Source organism: Malaclemys terrapin, chromosome 4 (assembly GCF_027887155.1).
Source record: "Malaclemys terrapin pileata isolate rMalTer1 chromosome 4, rMalTer1.hap1, whole genome shotgun sequence".
In the NCBI taxonomy this organism is placed as follows: domain Eukaryota; kingdom Metazoa; phylum Chordata; order Testudines; family Emydidae; genus Malaclemys; species Malaclemys terrapin.
Genome location: NC_071508.1, coordinates 27,503,699 through 27,523,833, shown reverse-complemented (window position 1 = coordinate 27,523,833; position 20,135 = coordinate 27,503,699). Strand labels below are relative to the sequence as shown.

General features: G+C 51.9%; 1 protein-coding gene across 2 annotated transcripts in view; it reads right to left on the bottom strand.

Moving 5' to 3' along the window:
• CACNA1S (calcium voltage-gated channel subunit alpha1 S) overlaps positions 1-20,135 on the bottom strand; it is a 98,640-nt gene that overhangs the window by 55,824 nt on the left and 22,681 nt on the right. For both annotated transcript variants that reach the window (XM_054026421.1, XM_054026422.1), the window contains exons 5-20: positions 19,407-19,559; positions 18,655-18,860; positions 17,467-17,570; positions 16,056-16,204; positions 14,889-14,970; positions 13,858-14,018; positions 13,139-13,364; positions 11,533-11,740; positions 11,194-11,314; positions 10,649-10,763; positions 10,397-10,490; positions 9,042-9,111; positions 8,037-8,169; positions 7,591-7,720; positions 5,481-5,540; positions 696-802 (exon numbers count right to left, since the gene is read on the bottom strand). In XM_054026421.1, coding sequence (XP_053882396.1) covers positions 696-802; positions 5,481-5,540; positions 7,591-7,720; positions 8,037-8,169; positions 9,042-9,111; positions 10,397-10,490; positions 10,649-10,763; positions 11,194-11,314; positions 11,533-11,740; positions 13,139-13,364; positions 13,858-14,018; positions 14,889-14,970; positions 16,056-16,204; positions 17,467-17,570; positions 18,655-18,860; positions 19,407-19,559 — 2,119 coding nt within the window. The remainder of the gene's footprint in view (positions 1-695; positions 803-5,480; positions 5,541-7,590; positions 7,721-8,036; positions 8,170-9,041; positions 9,112-10,396; positions 10,491-10,648; positions 10,764-11,193; positions 11,315-11,532; positions 11,741-13,138; positions 13,365-13,857; positions 14,019-14,888; positions 14,971-16,055; positions 16,205-17,466; positions 17,571-18,654; positions 18,861-19,406; positions 19,560-20,135) is intronic.

The following is a 20,135-nucleotide window of genomic DNA, read 5'->3' as shown; positions in this document are numbered from 1 at the left end:
CGGGGCCAGGCTGTCATGTGTTCTAGGAGGGGATTGCAATCCAGTTTGACAGAGCTCCCCAAGGGCAGCACTTCCAGGCGCTTCCCACCGTGGGGGAAGGGGCAGGCGGCTGCACAGTACATCAGTAGCAGAGTTGGGCCTAGCCCCCAGGGTCGCTGACATCCCTGTCCTGAGCCCTAGCCCGTAGGCCACATTCCCACCCACCATGAGGAACAGAACCCAGGAGTCCTGAAGGAACTTGGGGGAGGAGGAAGGCAATTCCAGATTGAAGTGAGTGCCTGCCCACAAAATCCTTGCATATCCAATTCATATCATAGCCTCTCCTCCCCATTCTCAGGGGTTGTTTATTTCCTTACTCCCAACAGTGTGGCTGGATGACTTTGTGGCACTGAATAGTGTATGAATGCTAATGCAAGGGGAATCAACCAACTCACATGCTTCTGGGCACAGGCTGATTGTCACAGGGATCAGGAGGGAATTACTCCCCACCCTCCATCTACAGCCCTGCATCTGCCCAGGTGCATCCCTACAATCTGCAGCATCAGTTACTGGTCATTGCTGGAGGTGAGATACTAGGCTAGACAGACCAATGGCCTAACCCATCCTACGTCTCTATTGCCAACGTAGATGACAGCACAGCAGATGGCCCTATCCTCTGCTAAACAGGCAGACCTGTTGCTACAACGGGTGCTTACTCAATTCCCATGGAGATGAGGGAGACAGCAACCACCAGCAGATCCAGGATGTTGAAGTAGTTCCGGCAGAAGGACCCCTTGTGAAGGAATGCACCGTATGCGGTCATCTGAAGGGAAGCAGAGGGGAGTTAATGGGAACGGGGCAGATCACCTCTGATCCTCTTTCTTTTTAGTATCAGGGGGTAGCCGTGTTAGTCTGTATCTACAAAAACAACAAGGAGTCTGGTGGCACCTTAAAGACTAACAGATTTATTTGGGCATAAGCTTTCGTGAGTAAAAACCTCACTTCTTTCTTTTTAGTGACTGCTGCTCATGAAAGAGGCCAGATTGGAGCCCTGGACACTTAAGTCCTCTCTAGATCCACAGAATAGGCACAGTAAAGGAAAAAGAAGAACAGGAGTACTTGTGGCACCTTAGAGACTAACAAATTTATTAGAGCATAAGCTTTCGTGGACTACAGCCTGTTCTTCTTTTTGCGGATACAGACTAACACGGCTGTTACTCTGAAACAGTAAAGGAAGCTTATCATGTACCACTGAGCCAGCGAGCCTCAGCCCCACCCCACAGGAGTCTCTCCAGGGAGTTCATTCTCCACAGCCCATTCTTGGCCCAGCTGCCAATTGTGATGGTGCTTTTCTCACGCAGACACCTGTGGCCTAGGAACTGGGCTGACAGCCACTAAACAAATGCTTCCCTGGGCGCCCAACCGGCCACAGTAGAGCACGGCCCGCAGGGCCTTCTCTGACTGGTCCGTCTAGGGTGGGACTCAGGAGCAGAGCTGGTCAAAACTCGGCATTTCTGTTTCGGGGGAAATTTCGACACATCGTCATTTGGTTTTGGTCCTGATTGGAACAAAAAACATATTTTCAAAATATCCCATGAAATGGAAGTTTTGAAAAATGTTGGTTCTGGAACACTTTGAAATTTTGTTTTATTTTATTTTATTTCTTTTTTTTTGATTGTTTAATATTTTTATTTTTCTATTATTTAATGACATGTCTGTGGCATACACTACTACTACTGGTGTCATAAAATGACATAATCATTTAATTATTCTATTGATTTTATTTTAAATATTTAATAACGGGTGCTTCAGTCTAGCAGAGAAAGGCATAATATAGTCCCATGGCTGGAAGTTGAAACTAGACAAATTCAGACTGGAAAGAAGGTGTAAATTGTTTACAGTGAAGGTAATTAATCATAGGAGCAATTTACCCAGGGACGTGGTGGAGACTCCAGCACTGACAATTTTTAAATCAAGAGGGGATGTTTTTCTAAAGGCATTCTCTACGTTCTATGGTCTGTGTCACATAGTAGGTCAAACCAAGTGATCATAATGGTGCCTTCTAGCCTTGGAATGGATTAATCTGTGCATTTTTAAAACAGTTAAGGGCAGCTGCTACTTAGCACTGATTGAAACATCTTCTCTTCTCTTCTAGGTCAAAACGTCTGCGGTTTGCATTGTAACTCCAGTGTCAAACTATTTCATTACAACACAAACAGGAGACATTTTGATCTAAAAGAAAAGCGAAGCTGTTTCAATCCATGCTAAGTGGCAGCTGCCCTTAAAGAGTTTTAAAATAAACTATATTAAAATAATATTTCTGCTAGGGCTGTCAAGCGATTAAAAAAATTAATCGCGATTAAAAAAATTAATATTGATTAATCTTGCTGTTAAACAACAATAGAATACCATTTCTTTAAATATTTTTGGATGTTTTCTACATTTTCAAATATATTGATTTCAATTACAACACAGAATACAAAGTGCACACTGCTCACTTTATATTTATTTTTGATTACAAATACTTGCACTGTAAAAAACAAATGAAATAGTATTTTTCAATTCACCCAATACAAGTACTGTAGTGCAATCTCTTTATCATGAAAGTTGAACTTAAAAATGTAGAATTATGTACAAAAAATAACTGCATTCAAAAATAAAACAATGTAAAACTTTAGAGCCTACAAGTCCACTCAGTCCTATTTCTTGTTCAGCCAATCACTCAGACAAACAAGTTTGTTTACGTTTGCAGGAGCTAATGCTGCCCGCTTCTTATTTACAATATCACTTGAAAGTGAGAACAGGTGTTCTCATGGCACTATTGTAGCCGGCATCACTAGTTATTTACATGCCAGATGCGCTAAAGATTCATATGTCCCTTCATGCTTCATCCACCATTCCAGAGGACATGCGTCCATGCTGATGACATGTTCTGACTGATAACAATCCAAAGCAGAGCAGACCGACGCATGTTCATTTTCATAATCTGAGTCAGATGCCACTAGCAGAAGGTTGATTTTCTTTTTTGGTGGTTCGGGTTCTGTAGTTTTTGCATCAGAATATTGTACTTTTAAGACTTCCGAAAGCATGTTCCACACCTTGTCCCTCTCAGATTTTGGAAGGCACTTCAGATTCTTAAACCTTGGGTTGAGTGCTGTAGCTATCTTTAGAAATCTCACATGGTACCTTCTTTGCGTTTTGTCAAATCTGCAGTAAAAGTGTTCTTAAAATGAACAACATGTGCTGGGTCATCATCTGAGACTGTTATAACATGATATATGGCAGAATGCGGGTAAAACAGAGCCAGAGACATACAGTTCTCCCCCAAGGAGTTCAGTCACAAATTTTATTAATGCATTATTTTTTTAACAAGCGTCAACAGCATGGAAGCCTGTCCTCTGGAATGGTGGCCGAAGCATGAAGGGGCATACGAATATTTAGCATATCTGGCATGTAAATACTTTGTAATGCCAGCTACAAAAGTGCCATGTGAACGCCTGTTCTCACTTTCTGGTGACATTGTAAATAAGAAGCAGGCAGCAGTATCTCCCGTCAATGTAAACAAACTTTAGAGACTGGGAATGGTTGGGTCATTACACTAATTGAAATTTTTTTCCCCATGTTAAGTTCTCCTCACACCTTCTATGGGTCATCTCGATTATCACTTCAAAGGGTTTTTTTCTTCTGCTGCTGATAGCTCATCTCAATTGATTGGCCTCTTACAGTTGGTATGCATTCTTCCACCTTTTCACGTTCTCTGTATGTATAAATATCTTCTGTCTGTGTGTTCCATTCTATGCATCCGAAGAAGCTTATGCTGAAATAAATTTTTTAGTCTCTAAGGTGCCACAAGTACTCCTGTTCTTTTTGCAGATACAGACTAACACGGCTGCTACTTTGAAACCTTTTTTGTCTGAGTGATTGGCTGAACAAGAAGTAGGATTGAGTGGACTTGTAGGCTCTAAAGCAGGGGTTCTCAAACTGGGGTTTGGGACCTCTCAGGGGGTCACAAGGTTATTACATGGGGGGTTGAGAGCTGTCAACCTCTATCCCAAACCCCGCTTTGCCTCCAGCATTTATAATGGTGTTAAATATATAAAAAAGTGTTCTTAATTTATAATGGGGGTCGCACTCAGAAGCTTCCTATGCGAAAGGGGTCACCAGTAAAAAAGGTTTGAGAGCCACTGCTCTAAAGCAAGAGTGGCCAACCTGAGCCTGAGAAGGAGGCAGAATTTACCAATGTACATTGCCAAAGATCCACAGTAATATGTCAGCAGCCCCCCAACAGCTCCCCGCCATCCCCTGCCCACCAGCAGCCCTGACGATCAGCGCCTCCCCCTCCCTCCCCGCACCTCCCAATCAGCTGTTTTGTGGTGTGCAGGAGGCTCTGGGTGGGGGGAGGAACGAGGACACGGAAGGCTCAGGGAAGGGCGCGGGAAGGAGTGGAGTGGGGGCAGGGCCTGTGGCAGAGCCAGGGGTTGAGCAGTGAGCACCCCCCGGCACATTGGAAAGTTGGCGCCTGTAGCTCCAGCCCCAGAGTCGGTGCCTATACAAGGAGCCGCGTGTTAACTTCTGAAGAGCTGCATGTGGCTCCGGAGCCACAGGCTGGCCACCCCTGCTCTAAAGTTTTGCATTGTTTTGTTTTTGAATGCAATTATGGAACCAAAAAAATCTACATTTGTAAGTTGCATTTTCACAATAAAGAGATTGCACTCCAGTACTTGTATGAGGTGAACTGAAAAATACTATTTCTTTTATTTATCATTTTTACAGTGCAAATATCTGTAATCAAAAATAATATAAAGTGAGCACTGTACACTTTGTATTCTGTGTTGTCATTGAAATCAATATATTTGAAAATGTAGAAAAACATCCACAAATATTTAACAAATTTCAAGTGGCATTCTATCGATTAACAGTGCGATTAAAACTGCGACTAATCGTGATTTTTTATTTAATCGCATGAGTTAACTGCGATTAATTGACAGCCCTAATTTCTATTATATTATGACATGTCACAGTAATAGGGCATATTATGGGTGTACATTAATGGCAGTTGGTAGTTCGTATTGATGGAAACCTAGTGCAGTGTTACTCCTGCCATGGTATGAAATAATGTAAACATGAAAAAAGAAAGGACATCAAATTCTAAACAACATTTTGAACATTTCCAAACCTCTTTTTTTTTGGCAGGAATTTTTGTCAGAATCAACACAATTTCATGACAAATTTCAGTTTTGGAGAAACTAACGAAAAACGTTTGAGGCAAATGTTCTGACTTGCTGTACGGAGGAGGCCGCCCTAGTGGTGACAGTAAGTGGCACAGGCTGGCCAGCGAACCCCCAGTGCTGTCTGTGTGCAGCAGCAGCCTCAATCAAAGATTCCCCATTCACTGCAGCCACTGCTGACGCCTGCCTCTGCTCTGCCCCGATCAGCGGCTCCCCTCACCGCTGGCATCACCCCATTATGCACTGTCTCCAGAAAGATGGGGTGTGACTCACCTTCAGGACTATTTCAACTGTGAACACGGAGGTGAAGCCGATGTCAAAATATCCCAGAACCTGAAGATAAAAATCAGGGAGAGGTTTTGGTAACTCGGGAGACCAGATGTTATTTGAATGTCCTACAACCAGGAGCTTTGGCAGACAGACGGCACACTGCCCCGCTGAATGGAAACTGCACACCTGATACTAATAATAAATACAACAATAATACATACATGCTTTGCACTGTGACTGCTTCTTTCGCGCCAGCATCTTTAAGACACTAATGAATTAAGCCTCCCAGCCCCCACAGCAGTCAGAAGAGGATTATCCTTAGCAGAGCACAGCAGTCCAAGGGTTAGAGCCCAGGAGCCAGGAGTCCTAGCTACTGTTCCCATCTTTGGGAGGGGAGAGTGTTCATAGAATCATAGAAGATTAGGGTTGGAAGGGACCTCAGGAGGTCATCAAATCCAACCCCCTGCTCAGAGCAGGAACAACCCCAACTAAATCATCCCAGACAGGGCTTTGTCAAGCTGGAACTTAAAACCCACTAAGGATGGAGATTCCACCACCTCCCTAGGTAACCCATTCCAGTGCTTCACCACCCTTCTAGTGAAATAGGTTTTCCTAATATCCAACCTAGACCTCCCTCACTGCAACTTGAGAGCATTACTCCTTGTTCTGTCATCTGCCATCACTGAGAACAGCCGAGCTTCATCCTCTTTGGAACCCCTGTTTAGACAGTTGAAGGCTGCTATCAAATCCCCTCTCACCCTTCTTTTCTGCAGACTAAATAATCCCAGTTCCCTCAGCCTCTCCTCATAAGTCATGTGCCCCAACCCTCTGATCATTTTCATTGCCCTCCGCTGGACTCTCTCCAATTTGTCCACATCCCTTTTGTAGTGGGAGGCCCAAAACTGGACACAGTACTCCAGATGTGGCCTCGCCAGTCAGTGTTCTAGTGGTTAATGCTGGCGATTTAGGGTCAGGACTCCTGGGTTCAATTCCTGGTTCTGGGAAAGGACCATGGCCTAAGGTGTCAGGATCCCTGGGTTCTTTTCCCAGCTCTGTAAGCATCTAGCTAGGTTATCTTGGGCAAGTAATTTCCCCTCTCTGGGCCTCAGTTTCCCTGTGTGTAAAACGAGGTTAGTGACAGTGCTTTGGGGTCCTCAGATGAAAGGCTCTGTACATTCACAGTATTACAATCCAAGACAATTTAAAGGTGGGGAATCTGAGGCACAGAGTGATGTTAAGTGACTTGCCAGTGATCACACAGGCAGTTAGTGGCAGTGCTAGGGGCAGAAGCCAGGAGTCCTGATTCCAGTTTTTTAGAGCAGTCCCATTTTACCTCAGCTGTGTGCCCCACGCTGCTGAGCTTTCCACGGAAACCTAAGCCAGCAGTCCAGTGATTGAGGGGCCCACCAATGGCTCAGGCCCCTGCAATGGCAGGGATTTGTTTTATTGAGACATACCCAGCGGGTCCTTGCAAGTGATCTGTGCCCCAGAGGAAGGCAAAACCAGCCAGCCCCAAGATGCCAGCCGGTGTGACCTGGGGGGGAAACTCCTTCCTGACCCCAAATATGGTGATCGGTTGGACCCTGAGCACGTGAGCAAGAATCAGCCAGCCGAGCATCTGACAGCACGAATGCTTGGTGCCACCTCTGCACCCTGCCCAATGGCCCACCTCCAGCCATGGAGTTCTGATGAATAACTCCATCCACACTTGTGGGGTCTCCGAGTGCTTCACAGGGCAATGGACTGCTCTGTGGGTATCTCTACCGCTCCCTGCACCACAGGGGCCGAGCAGATCCCAGTGGGGAACAAATGTAACCTCACAGGGCAGCTTTATTATCCCTCTGCTACAGACTGGGATGGTGAGGCACAGAGAGGAAGTGACTTGCCCAGGGTAAAGTTAGTGCCAGCCAGGAATGAGAACCCAGAATCCCCTGCTGCAGCTCTGGAACAGGTTTTCCTTCCAGAGCCAGGAAAAGAACCAAGGACTCCTGATTCCTCATCCCCTGCACTAAACTCTCCTTGGGCACAAGGCGATAGCCTGGCAAGCAGCTCCCCTGAAGCTGCACGTTTCTGGTGGCTCAAACTGCTTTCCCCAACAGCCCATCCTGGGAACCTTGTTCCTGAAGGACACAGGCCGGATGGGATCCTCGGCCGCCAGGGAGACGCTGCTGAGCAGGATGAAGAGCAGGATGAAGTTGGTGAACCAGGTGGCGTTGACGATTCGGTGGCACAGCACTCGGATCCTGGGGAAGGGAGAGAGGGGAGGCAGGCAGTCAAAGCATTGTCAGCTCCAAGGGGCTGAGTGACAGCCCAGGTTAGAGCTTGGGGAGTGGTGCAGCTGGGGAGATCCCTGCGTGAGTCTCGGGGGTGGCACCCCTCATTCTGTGTGCCCGGCATGCTTCGACCCTGGGACAGCGTGTGGGCACAGCTGGCTCCAGAGGCTGTAACAGCCCATTACAGTTAAAGGTGTTACTTTGTAGCTCAGTCGGGAGGTTCCAGGTTCTATCCTCGCTGATCACTGCTGGGTTTCTGACAGATGGGAGGAGAAGCAGCACCTACTTGTTGGTTGGGCTGAAGATGAAGAAGGCACTGGCTTCGGGCATGGGTACTGCTTTCTCCTTGAGCTGCAGCTCTGCCAGGGGGCGTGGCCGAGGGCTCAGGGGGATTTCGGGCTCATCTTCCTCATCGTCACCTGTGGAGCAGCCAGAGGGAGGGAAACATAGTCAGTCACTTTGAGCTCGCATGTTGGGGTCATTCACTTAGCAGAAGCTAAAACTTAGAGGTAGAGAAGGATCACTTGGTCCCTCTCCATCCTGGGCAGCCAATGAGGGATTGTTTCCTTAACCATCCGGAGTTGGGGATGATGAGACCCCGTGGTCCAGCTGCAGGATGAATCAGCAAAACAGCTCTGACCCTCCATGCAGGGATCAGGAACCTGACATCTGGCCATGTTTCCTTTTATGCTGGGCAGAGAGATTGTGGCCACCACAGTTAGACGAAGGGCTGTGGCTCCCTTCGCACCCCACAGCCCCTGGGGGTACTCACACTCCCGCTGTGGAGCAAGATGCTGCTTGCCATTAGAGACCCATAGGACAAAACCCTGGGGTATCCCCCGACATCCTGACTTCAACTCCTCCAGGCCAAACCCAGCTCCCATTGTTCTCAGTGTGTGTGTGTGGGGGGGTCCCCCATCTTATGTCGCCTAGTGCGCCGCCTAGTGGCCAGCAGGACTCACCCGTCAGTGAGGCAAGTAACACCCCACAAGCAATGGAAGAGGCATGTGCAGAGTCTGGTATCCTCCCCAGAGAGAGGTAGAACTCCCTGATCATGCCCCTACCCTCATACACAGACCAAGTGCTGCAGAGAACTGCACAGAGTTTATTCCAGCTCGGCGTCTGCTGGAAACAAACCATGTGGCTTTCTGCATCGTAATAAGCCACTAGCTGAGCTGCACTCTTGGGACCAGAGCCCTCCAATGGGATTTCTCTCTGCAAGCCACCCCAATCCTTTCCATCGCTCCCTCAGTCTCTCCGGCTGGAGGCAAGGATCAAGCCAGAGCCTTACCTGGGAAGTCAGCAGAAGGGTAGGGGTCTTTGATCTCATTCACGTTTGATTCAAACTCGTCCACTTTTAACTGAGAAGGAGAGAGAGAGGCGACTAGCTGAGCATCCCGGAAACACCACCCGTGGCACTGCCAGGGCTCGGCGTGCCAGCCTTCCGCAGGCCAGCGGGACAATGCTGCAGGCAAGAGGCAGGGAGAGCTCCCCGATCTCCCACTGGGGCAGGAGCCATCTGTTTGTTCTGTGTTTGTACAGTGCCTGGCACAATGGGGCTCTGACCCACGACGGAGGCTCCTAGGCAGAAGTGGATTAAGGTTCCCTGGGGCCTTGGGCCAGAGCAAGTGGGGGGCCCCTCCCCACCCCTTCCGCCTGTGGCCCCACCCCTTTCTGCCCCTTCCCCTGGGGCCCGCCCCTGTTCCACCCAGGGTCCTCCTCATTCTGTCCCCCCACTGCAGCCCCACAACCCCTTTTGCTCCTTTCTGCCCCCCCCCACTGCACCCCAAGACCAAGAAGCTCTGTCCCGTGCCACGGCCCTGGGGCCACAGCAGGGTGTGAGAGCTCCTTCAGTCCCAGGGTCTGGATGCTGAGGCTTCCCCCGCCACCCCCGTGCTTCTCTGTGGGACCAGGGTCTGGCTGCTGTGGAGGGGGCTTCCCCTGCCCAACACTTCTGCCACGGAACAGGGTCAGTGTGTGGGGGCTTTCCAGCCTCACCCGCCCGGCGGCCGCAGCTCCAGGCTTTCGCTGCTGCCAGCAGATTTTTTCCGGGGGCCCCCCCAGTTGGCTGGGGCCCCGGGCCCAGTGGCTAATCTGCCACTGCTCCTAGGCGCTACCATAATAGAAATAATTAATAATAAATAACAGGAGGCAGGGGAGCCAGGATCACTGGCCAGTTGGACAAGGGCCTCTGATGGGCCCTATATGTGTGTGTGTCTGTGAACACGTGTGTGTAGAAAGATCTTGAGTGGAAACTCCACCGAGACAGTCCTTTGATACGGGACCTTTGATCCTGGGCCTGTACCCACTGAGTCCCACTCCCCGTCCCCCCGCCATGCTTTTTGGGAGGGGACAGGGAAAGCAGGCTCGCTCGTCAGAGGAATGATCCGGGCCTACAGGGCATACAGAATGGACGTCTTGCTACAAGTCTCCGGAGATGCGTCTGCTGAAGCTCAGGATTTTGTCCCCAGTCATTCCGTGGGCCCTGGGGAAATCTCCCTCCCTCCCGCCATGGCCATCCACCTTTCATGCACGACAGGACAAATAATGGGAAGACATTACTGCTGGGTACCGTACTCCTCAACTGCCAGGGAAAGTTCCCCTAGACATTTGTTCAGATGAGCTCAGAGGGGTCGCGGCACTGACCTTGGCTGTGGTGGGGATTCCTTCAGCCTTGGCTTTCTGCTCCAGCTTCTTGGCCAGCAGGAGCTTTTCCTCCTCAGATTTCTCTGGGTAACTTCTGGACAGGGAAACACAAAAGAGAGGTGAGGAGTGAGGCCATGGCAGAGATGCAATGAATGCTGCTGAGATGATGCCCAAGACCAGCAGCTCACATTGATTTGCAAGCCCTGGGCCCTTGGGGGTTCCCGCTTTTAAGCAGCAGAGAGCAGCACCGACCTGGACATTTTCCTCCGCTTCTTCTCCTCGGCTTTGGCTTTCTGGGCCGATGTCAGGCTCTCGGCCTCGGCCAGATTGTCCACAGCAATGGCCAGGAAGACATTGAGCAGGATATCTGAGAGGGGGTGGGGCTAAGGAGCTTAGGGAGCATGCTCAGATGTAAGGAATGGCCCAGGCTTAGCGAGAGCCTGTGTGGTGACACTAAGCAATGTACGCAGGCAGCTGGGGAGAACCCCAGGTTCAGCAACGAGCCCTCTGTGTACCCATGACAGCTGCCTCTTGGCTGTCACCAGGGAATCTCTGTTGGTGTAAACAGTGGGATCCAAAGCCATGAGACCAAGAGAGCTCCCAACTGATTTTTTCATCCCTTTTAACCCCCACTCCTGTTTCACCATTTCCCTCACTCCTGGTACTATGATGTCTGAACGTACCATACCCAGCCCCATAGCTCTTCCCCGACGTGTACTTGAACCTAGATGTGACTGTGCTGGATAAGACAAGAAAACGCCCAGCTGTTACTCCCCAACTGGCTAGAAAGAGGATACAGTTCCCGCAGACAAAGAGGATGATGAAGTAAATGCATACCAGCACGCCGGGGAAGGAGGGCCCTTTATAAGCCATGATCCCATTATACATGATTGAATTCCAATCTTCTCCGGTCAGGATCTGGGACACGGGGTGAGTGAAAGAACAGGTCAAGTAGAACCATTCCACTGGACCAGAAAGAACAGAACCCAGAAGTCCTGACTCCTTGTTCCCTGTTCTAACCACTGAGTCACACTGTCCCCCAGAGCCCAAAAAAGAATCCAGGTATCCTGACTTCAGCCCCTCCTCTATGCATTAGACCAGCGAGATTGATGCCCACTGCACCCCATGCCCCGTACCTGGAAGACACTGATGAGCGCCTGGGGGAAGTTATCGAAGGTGCTGCGCCGCACCTCCATGTCTTCAAAGTCGAACTTCCCGCCGAAGAGCTGCATCCCCAGCAGGGAGAAGATGATGATGAAGAGGAAGAGGAGGAGGAGCAGGGAGGCGATGGAGCGGACCGAGTTTAGCAGGGATGCCACCAGGTTGCTCAGAGAGGTCCAGTACCTAGCGTGAGGAGAGGCACACAGGCTGCTTACGTCGAGGGGCGCCACTGGGGCGCACAAGCAGAAATGGGGGGCAGGGTGATGAGGGGAATGCCCTGCTCAGTTCGAGGGGGACACTCCATCATCTCATCTCCGCTTGGCCAAATGTCTCCCGTGTGGTCCTGGGACCAGGTGTTAGACAGGAGATGATAAGAATAATGCCTAGCTCTTCTGTGGAGTTTTTCATCAGTAGATCTCAAAGTGCTTTGCAAAGGAGGCCATGTTCCTTGTCCCCATCTCACAGGTGGGGAAACTGAGGCACTGGGCAGGGACATGACTTGCCCCAGGTCCCCCAGCAGGCCAGTGGCAGAGCTGGGAGTAGAAGCCACATCTCCTGATTCCCATTCAAGTGTGCTCTCCATTAGGAAACACATCCTAGTACTCAGTTCCTGGCTTCGCCACAGATGTCTTGTGCAACCATGGGCCTGGCACTTAGCCCCTCCGTGCCTCCGTTCCCCATGCATGAAACAGGAATAAGGATGCTGCCCTGCCGCACAGGGGGCGTGAGGAGGAATCAGTTGCTCTGATGTTATGGTGATGAGGGCAGATAAGTACCTGCCTAGATAGATCTGGGGAGCCAGGTGAACCCCATGCCCAGCTTCCCCCCATTTTCATTATTGCCACCAAATATCCCAACCTAGGGAAGTGAGGGTCATGAATCCTGTGGCATTCTCAGCTCCCAGCTCTGTTGTGTCTCTGGGACCCCTCTGGCAGAGCGGGCTCCTGCTCCTGCTCCGGGTAGCTGTGAGGAGCCTCGCTGGGTCCCAAAGGACAGGCTGAGCTGCTGGTTTGTCTCGTGGCAGGAGGGCTCAGACCCTGCACTCTCCACGCCCTCCTTCCAGCAGGGCCGCAGGTAACTACTCAGAGTGTGGTTTGCCCCACCACTCACAGGACAGCCTGATCAGCTGGGCGCTGATAGCGGTGAGTCAGTGTCAGATTAGAGCCCCAGGGTTCTGTGTCCCAGACCCCCACCTCCCCTGCTCTGATCCACTAGCCCCCCCTCCCCTCCCAGAGCCAGGGAGAGAACCCAGGAGTCCTAGCTCCCCGCCCCCTGCTTTGACCCACTAGACCCCACTCCCCTCCCAGAGCTGGGAACAGAACCCAAGAGTCCTTACACCTAAGCCCCAGCTCTAACCACTAGACCTCACTCCCCTCCCAGAGTTGTAAACAGACACTAGGTATCCTGACCCTGGCCACACAGAGGCCGGAGAACTCACCAGTTCCCCTTCCTCAGCCTCTGGCAGCTCATAGTTGTAGTCATGCCTGAGGCCTCAGAAGGGGTAAGGACAGCCCAGCCTCCCAGTGCATGCCCCCCTGCCTGTACTGCCTGACCCCAGGCCCTGGGGAGAGGTGCCCCCACCTGGTTATCTTGAAGATCCTCAGCAGGCGAATGCACCGCAGGACGGAGATGCCCAGGGGTGACATGACGTTGATCTCCACCAGGATAATCTCCAGGATGCCGACGCACACCACGAAGCAGTCGAAGCGGTTGAAAAGGGACATGAAGTACTGGCGCAGGCCCAGTGCATACATCTTCAGCAGCATCTCGGCCGCAAAGAGAGCCAGCAGCACCCGGTTGGCACTGTCTGCAAGCAGCGAACCCAGCCGGTCAGCGCTCTGGACTGAGGCGGCAGATCCCCCGATGGCCACTAGCAACTGCTCATGAGACCACATCCTCCTCCGCCCTCTCACTACGCCCCCTGCTGCCTCCCTCTCCCCCAGCCTACGATCCTGGGGCAGCGCAGCAGGGAGGAAGAGGAGCCTGACTCACACTTACCTGCCCAGCTCCTGGCCCTGAGCAGCGGCAGCAGAACGCTCCCTTCCCCACCCCAGCAAGAGGCGGGTCTGTGCGCAGGAGGGGAAACACAAGACCGGGAGGAAACTACATGAGCAAACAGGCACGGGGGGGTGTGCGTGCACTTTTGTGTGTGTGTGTGGTGCGCAGGCGCATGCTCATGTGTGCGATGGTGTGTGTGTGTGTCTATGTCGGTGTTCACGTGTGGGCAGGCGTGTGCGCATGCATGCCCGTGGATGCACTGAACCGGCAGCGGCTCCCCAGCCCCGGGCCGCCCTGCTCACCTTGCACACGAGTCAGCCACTCGGGCTGCCAGTGATGCTCGGAGGCAATTGACAGGGTATTCAGAGAGATGAGCAGGATCACCAGCCAATAGAAAAACTTGGACTTCACCACCTCGCGGCACTTCCTGCGGAACAGGCGGTTCCATCGCCTCCACTGCCGGCTAGAGAGATGGGCCAAGAGGGGTGACTTCAGGGCTCCCTGCCCCCTGGCACCCAGCCCCAGAGGGCAGAGTCATTGCAAAGCGCCCTGCCCACCAGCTCCCAGGGACCCAAGCAAACGCATAGGAGAGGGGTTCTGCAGGCAGGGATACTGCTTTGCCCCTCTCTACCACCTTTCCTCCATCCCAAACTATTACCAGCACGGAGTCAAAGTCCCCACTCAATCACCACGACGCCAAATGGGGATGCACCAGGGTAACAAAGGAGATGCTGGTGTGTTAATGAACAATTTGTTTCAAAGCCCTGGGGAAGTGTGCTTCATTTATCCCCATTTTAAGGATGGTGAAACTAAGGCACTTGCCCAAGGAATAGGAACAGATGGTGAAGCTAAGGCACTTGCCCAGGTGTCCGGGCTGCTCGCCCAGCGCAGGGTCCATGAGATGCCTTCCCTTCCGCATGGCGGTCGGTCCTGTGCATGCTCTGGAGAGGACACTGCCCCTTAAAGAGTGCGCTGGCCTCACCTGTTCATCAGTTGGAATGACCTTGGATTTCCTGACACCACTCACGCAGTTCCCGGAGCCCTGGGGTGTGCTGGGTAGGAGGAGGGATAGTGGACAGGAGCTTGACGCATGGTCCCCCAAAAGAAGAGGCGGGATACCACCTGAACTAGCCTTTTTCCAGATCCGGACATAGCAAAATCAACCTTTGCATGGGCTGCACTGAACATGGTGTATCCACCCCCCCAACAAAACTACCAGCTCTTCCGATAGGGGCTGTTACAACAGGATTGATTCCAAGAGCAGGAGAGTCAGGATCAGGCAGGAGAGAGAGAGACTCTGTGTGTGTGTGTGTGTGTGTGTGTGTATACTCACAAGAAGAGAATCCATTTGTTCATGCCCTCAATTTCATACAGGCTCTCGGTCTCTGAACCCCCTTCCTCTGATGGCAGCATCCCTATGAAAGAGAGAGATCTTCAGTGAGCTGGGGACCCTCTCAAGAGACACATGGGGACATCGGCAATGGATTCCCACCGGAGAGGGAAGGGGAACTCTAAGGGTATGTCCACACTGCAATCGGAGGTGTGATCGCAGCTTGTGCAGATGCACCCGAGCGCACTTTAATCTCGCTAGCTCCGATACTGGAGTGGTGAAATTGGCGCATAATCACTCACAGGGCTATTGCGGCTTCACCCGCTCTGGTGACCGAGCTGGCTAGATGAAAGTGATTGCAGCGTAGCTATACCCTGAGAAACACATCTGCAAAGGAAGGGTTCCCATCTAATAACTCCCTAAGAGACACAAACCTCCTCAAGAGACACGTCCGCGCTCAAGAGAACAAGTTTGGGAAGGAGGGGTTTTTTGGCATCGTAATGTGCGAAGAAACAGAGCGATACTAGACACCGCGGGAGTGTAACCGGTGGCAATAGAGAGCAGGGGACCAGCGATGGCGTTCAGAATTGTGATCATTACATATAGCTCCACAGCTGTGTAAAATGCCCCACAGAGTAAACAAAGAGCCAAGGGATTACATCCAAGCACATAACAGCATCCCAGGGAGGTAATGGGGAAGGGGGCCAATAACTCTCTTCTATAGCAACTTCCACTTCAGGTTCTCAAAAGCCCTTAGCAAATGTGACTAATTTCAGCCCAAAATGGGCAAGTGTTAGTACATCCCACTACACATGGGGAAACAGAGGCACGGATTGGTGAAGTGACTTGCCCGAGGTCACCCAGTAAGTCAGTGGCAGAGCCAGGAACAGCCTATGGGCTTCCCAAGGCCTTGGCCTGTCCTATGCCATAAGACTGTCTTTCTTCTCCAAAAACTCTTCATCTCTGGCGAGTCTGAAGCAGCTTCTAATCCTTGAACCTGGATAATGTCAAGGGAGGGGCAGCCTCCCTCAATGAGTAAACTAGGAGCAAGTGCACACCTTCCCCCGGCCTCCCACCCCGCTCATCCCACAGACACCCCCCTCCCCTTCCCTGGTAGAGGATTTAACCATTCTCCAGAAGCGAGAGGCTTTCCCCAGGTGAGGATGGTACCTTCTCCCCTGGCCCGGTGGCTGTCCATGACTTCGGCATGGGTGATCCAGTCCATGTAGCCCTTCAGATCCTCCTCCAGCTGCTGCTTCTCTCGCAGCTTCTGGAACGTGCCCCGTGACTTGGCCTTCTCACGCTCCTTGGTGAACTCCCTGGAACAAACCCAGATGGTTGGCATGAGGCCAATGGAGAGGAGGCTCTGCGGGCAGCTTCAATCCAGACCTTGCTCATGGGACACACTCATCAAGTGTGTGCCACGTCCTATTCTAGTGGCTAGTCCCCAGAGAGGACAAGAGCCTACTACTGCTGCCAGCTGGTGGAATTACTCCTTTAACTCAACTGAAGACTGAGAATGGATCAGTCCTGCCTTTTACCTTTGTTATATAATACAAAATTGCGGGGGCAGGGGGAGGAATACAGACCTAATAACAGGAAATGCTTCCCTATTCCTCATTTTTTTATCATCCTGTGGAACTCCTTGCCACAGGACACCACAGAACCAACTACTACAGCTAGATTGTAAAGAGGGCAGGTTAACATTAGGAGCACTAATGGCTGTCCCCACTGCTGCTGTTGAGGCACACAGGAGTATCCGATACTGGAAAGCCTTGAGAAAATCATAACAGAGTGTCAGAGCTAAAGGGGAAGCTCATACAGCTGGAGGGTGCAGAGAGATTGCCAGCTGTGCCCACTTTCCTGCACTCTCCATAGTAAAGGTGACCTATCAAGGGGGAAAAACATTGGGCTTGGCCTTTTTTTGCTCCCTTCTGAGGGATAAAGCAGGCCTGGAAAGGACGGGTGAGTTTGTTTTCAGTGGTATTTTACCCGTTTGCTTTAATTCGTGTCTTGGCTACGCTGGAAGACTCGAGGACTAGTAAGATTGTGACACTGCAGGGACCAAGGAAGTGACACCTGGTTAACTGAGAAGGGAAGGGAATTTTACAGGGACCATTTAAAACTGCTGTTGGGGCAGGGACTGACTTTGTGTTCTGTGTTTGCACAGCACCTAGCACTATGGGGTCCTGGGCCAGGATGGGGGCTGCTAGGTGCTACCACAATACAACTGAATAATTACAATGTGTTCATTGTCTGGTTTTAAGTTAAGACTGGGGAGAAAAGCTCTCTGAGTTAAGAATTCCGCCATCCTGTCCCTTCAATTAAGGGCTGAGAGCGCCCCTGCTCCACATTCCTGAGTCATCCAAAGAGTTCTCCAAGAGAAAAGGGTTTGATAGCCTTGGTAGCCAAGGTACCAAGGAAGAAGGGAAGAAGAAAAGGGAAGAAAAAGGTTAAAAACCCCCTTCAGACTTTCTGTTCAGATCCCCAAACTCAATAAGGGCCCGGCCCCTCCCTCAGGGCAGACCCCTGCTGAGACAGAGAGAAAGGAGAGTGGCACCATGCAGTCCACACGCCTTACCCGCTGAGCACGCCCAGCACCAGGTTGAGAACGAAGAAAGAGCCCAGCAGAATGAGGCTGACGAAATAGATCCAGGGCCACTCGTTCCCGATGGCGTCGTTCACCTGAGCAGGACAGAGGCAGATGAAGATCCAGGGGGAGAACCAAATCCACCTGGCTCAGGTAAGCCCATTACTGGAGTAGCTGAGCACCTCACAGTCTTTACGCATGGGGAACTGAGACACAGAGCGACTAAGAGACTTGCCCACGGTCACAATGGGAGTCTGTGGCAGAGCAGGGAATTGAACCTGGGTCTCCCAGGTTTCAGACTTGTCCCTACTCATTGACCAGCCTTCCTCCCAGGAACCCAGTGGTTAGGGCACTAGTTTAAGGCTTTGAAGACCCAACTCCCTACTCTGCCACAGACTCCTTGTGTGACCTTGAGCAAGTCACTTAGCCTGTGGGTCTCAGCTCCCCATCTGTGCAATGGAGATAATAGCACTGTCCTGCCTGCCTCCCGGGGAGTGAGTGGGGCGGGGGGGGGGGGTTAATGACGGTGAAATGCTTTAAGATCTAATGGTGAAAAGCACTGTATAAGAGCTAGGTGGTGTTATTATTAAAAGCCACCAGATACAATATCAGACACTGGCCCAGCAACCTGTGTCTCAAGCTGCCCTCAGCCCACACTCCTGGGAACAAAGGATGCCCAGAAGGGTAACACACCAAGCGCTTTCCAGAGGCAGAGGCGGGACTGGAACTCAGCTCTGCAACTCCCAGCCTGTCCCTGAGCCGTCACACCATCCTCCTCCCCTACCATTCTTCGTGGCTTGGAGGGCAAGTTTATGGTCGCTTATACCTGAGCTCCAGAGCTGAGGAGCCGTCCGAGGACTCGCTCCCACCAGGCTCCTGTCTTTTAAGGCAAGGGTGGGGTTCGTTTGAGAGTCTCAGCGGTACTTGGACAGGGACTCTCTTGGCTAGGCAGGGTTCAAACACTCTGCTGCACTGGCGGGTGCCACCTTCTCCCTGGGAGCTCATTGCTCAGTGGATACATCATCCAATAGCTGCAGAGTCTGCGGGGCTCGCTGCCCCGGAAAGATTCCCACCATTTGGGAAGCCTGGCCAGCCCAACCCACTTAGTACCAGGTTCTTGTTCAAAGAGCGTGCCGGCGTCTCCTCCCTCGCAGCCAGCGGGCTCAGGCCTTCACCTACCCAGTAGAGGACTTCCGTCCAGCCCTCCATGGTGATGCACTGGTACACAGTCAGCATGGCGAAGCCAAAATTATCAAAATGGGTGATGCCGTTGTTGGGCCCTGGCCACCCACTCCTGCACTCAGTGCCATTGAGAGTGCAGTGATACCCGTGGCCGGTGGTGGTGCACGGGGATGGCTTCTCCATTTCCCCTTTGGCAATGATATCTGAGGGTGAAACCGAAGCACAGAAGTCAGGCTGAGCAGAGGAGAAGGACAACTACACTCCTGCTGCTGCTTGTGCCTTAGCCCCCGGCCCCACGCAGAGGAGGGCTCTGGCGCAGTGCAATATACCTCCTAGCCATGCCATATAGCCCTATAACACCCCCAGCCACGCCATACACCTCCCAGCCATGCCATATAGCCATATAATGCCCCGAGCCATGCCATAACCCTCCCAGCCATACCATATAGCCATATAATGCCCCGAGCCATGCCATAACCCTCCCAGCCATACCATATAGCCATATAATGCCCCCGGATATGCCATACATCTCCCAGCCATGCCATACAGCCTTATAATGCCCCCAACCATGCCATACACCTCCCAGCCATGCCATACACCTCCCCGCCATGCCATGTAGTCATATAACGCCCCCAGATATGGCATACACCTCCCAGCCACGTCATATGGTTATATGGCTATATGGTGTGGCTGGGAGGGTTATGGCATGGCCCCCCCCGGCTGGTGGGAGGGTCGCCCACGTTCCAGACCTGTCCCGATGTAGTAGCAAGTCTTGTGCAACTTTCCCTTGAACAGCTCCTGCCCAACGATGGCGTAGATGATGATCATGAAGAGGACCAGCAGGGCGATGTGGAGTAGGGGCACCATGGCCTTGATGATGGAGTTCAGGACCACCTGCAGGCCTGCAGCCGAGAGAGAGAGAGAAGGGTAACAGGTCACACCCCCTCCCCTCCTAACTGGCAGCATGGTGTCTCACAGACACATTGAACCGCTTCGCCACCGCAGCACATGGCAGGGAAGAGAGGGAGGGACCTGGACCCAGCTCTCACTGGTGTCAACCACTAGGCCATCCTTCCTCCCCAGCATGTGTCCCTATATGTCCCAGGAGGGGGTGTGTGTGAGAAGGAAAGCACTGGTGACTGAAATCTCTCAATCCCATTACAGGCAGCAGCAGCTCCAGGCCCCCTCACACTGCCCCAGAGGGATCGGGGAAGGCTGAGTCCCCGCAGTTCATCTCCTTGGGAGATGGTTTCAGGATGGGGGCATCTGGCTCCTAGACACTGGGGTGACCCCCACCAGCTCCTTTCACAACAGGCTATGGTGGGATTGACGCATGCTGGGTCTTGGTGGGTTATATCTCTGCGAGGGGCACTAGCACTGGGACTATCTAGATCAGGGGTGGCCAACCTGTGGCTCCGGAGCCACATGTGGCTCTTCAGAAGTTAACATGCGGCTCCTTGTATAGGCACCGACTCCGG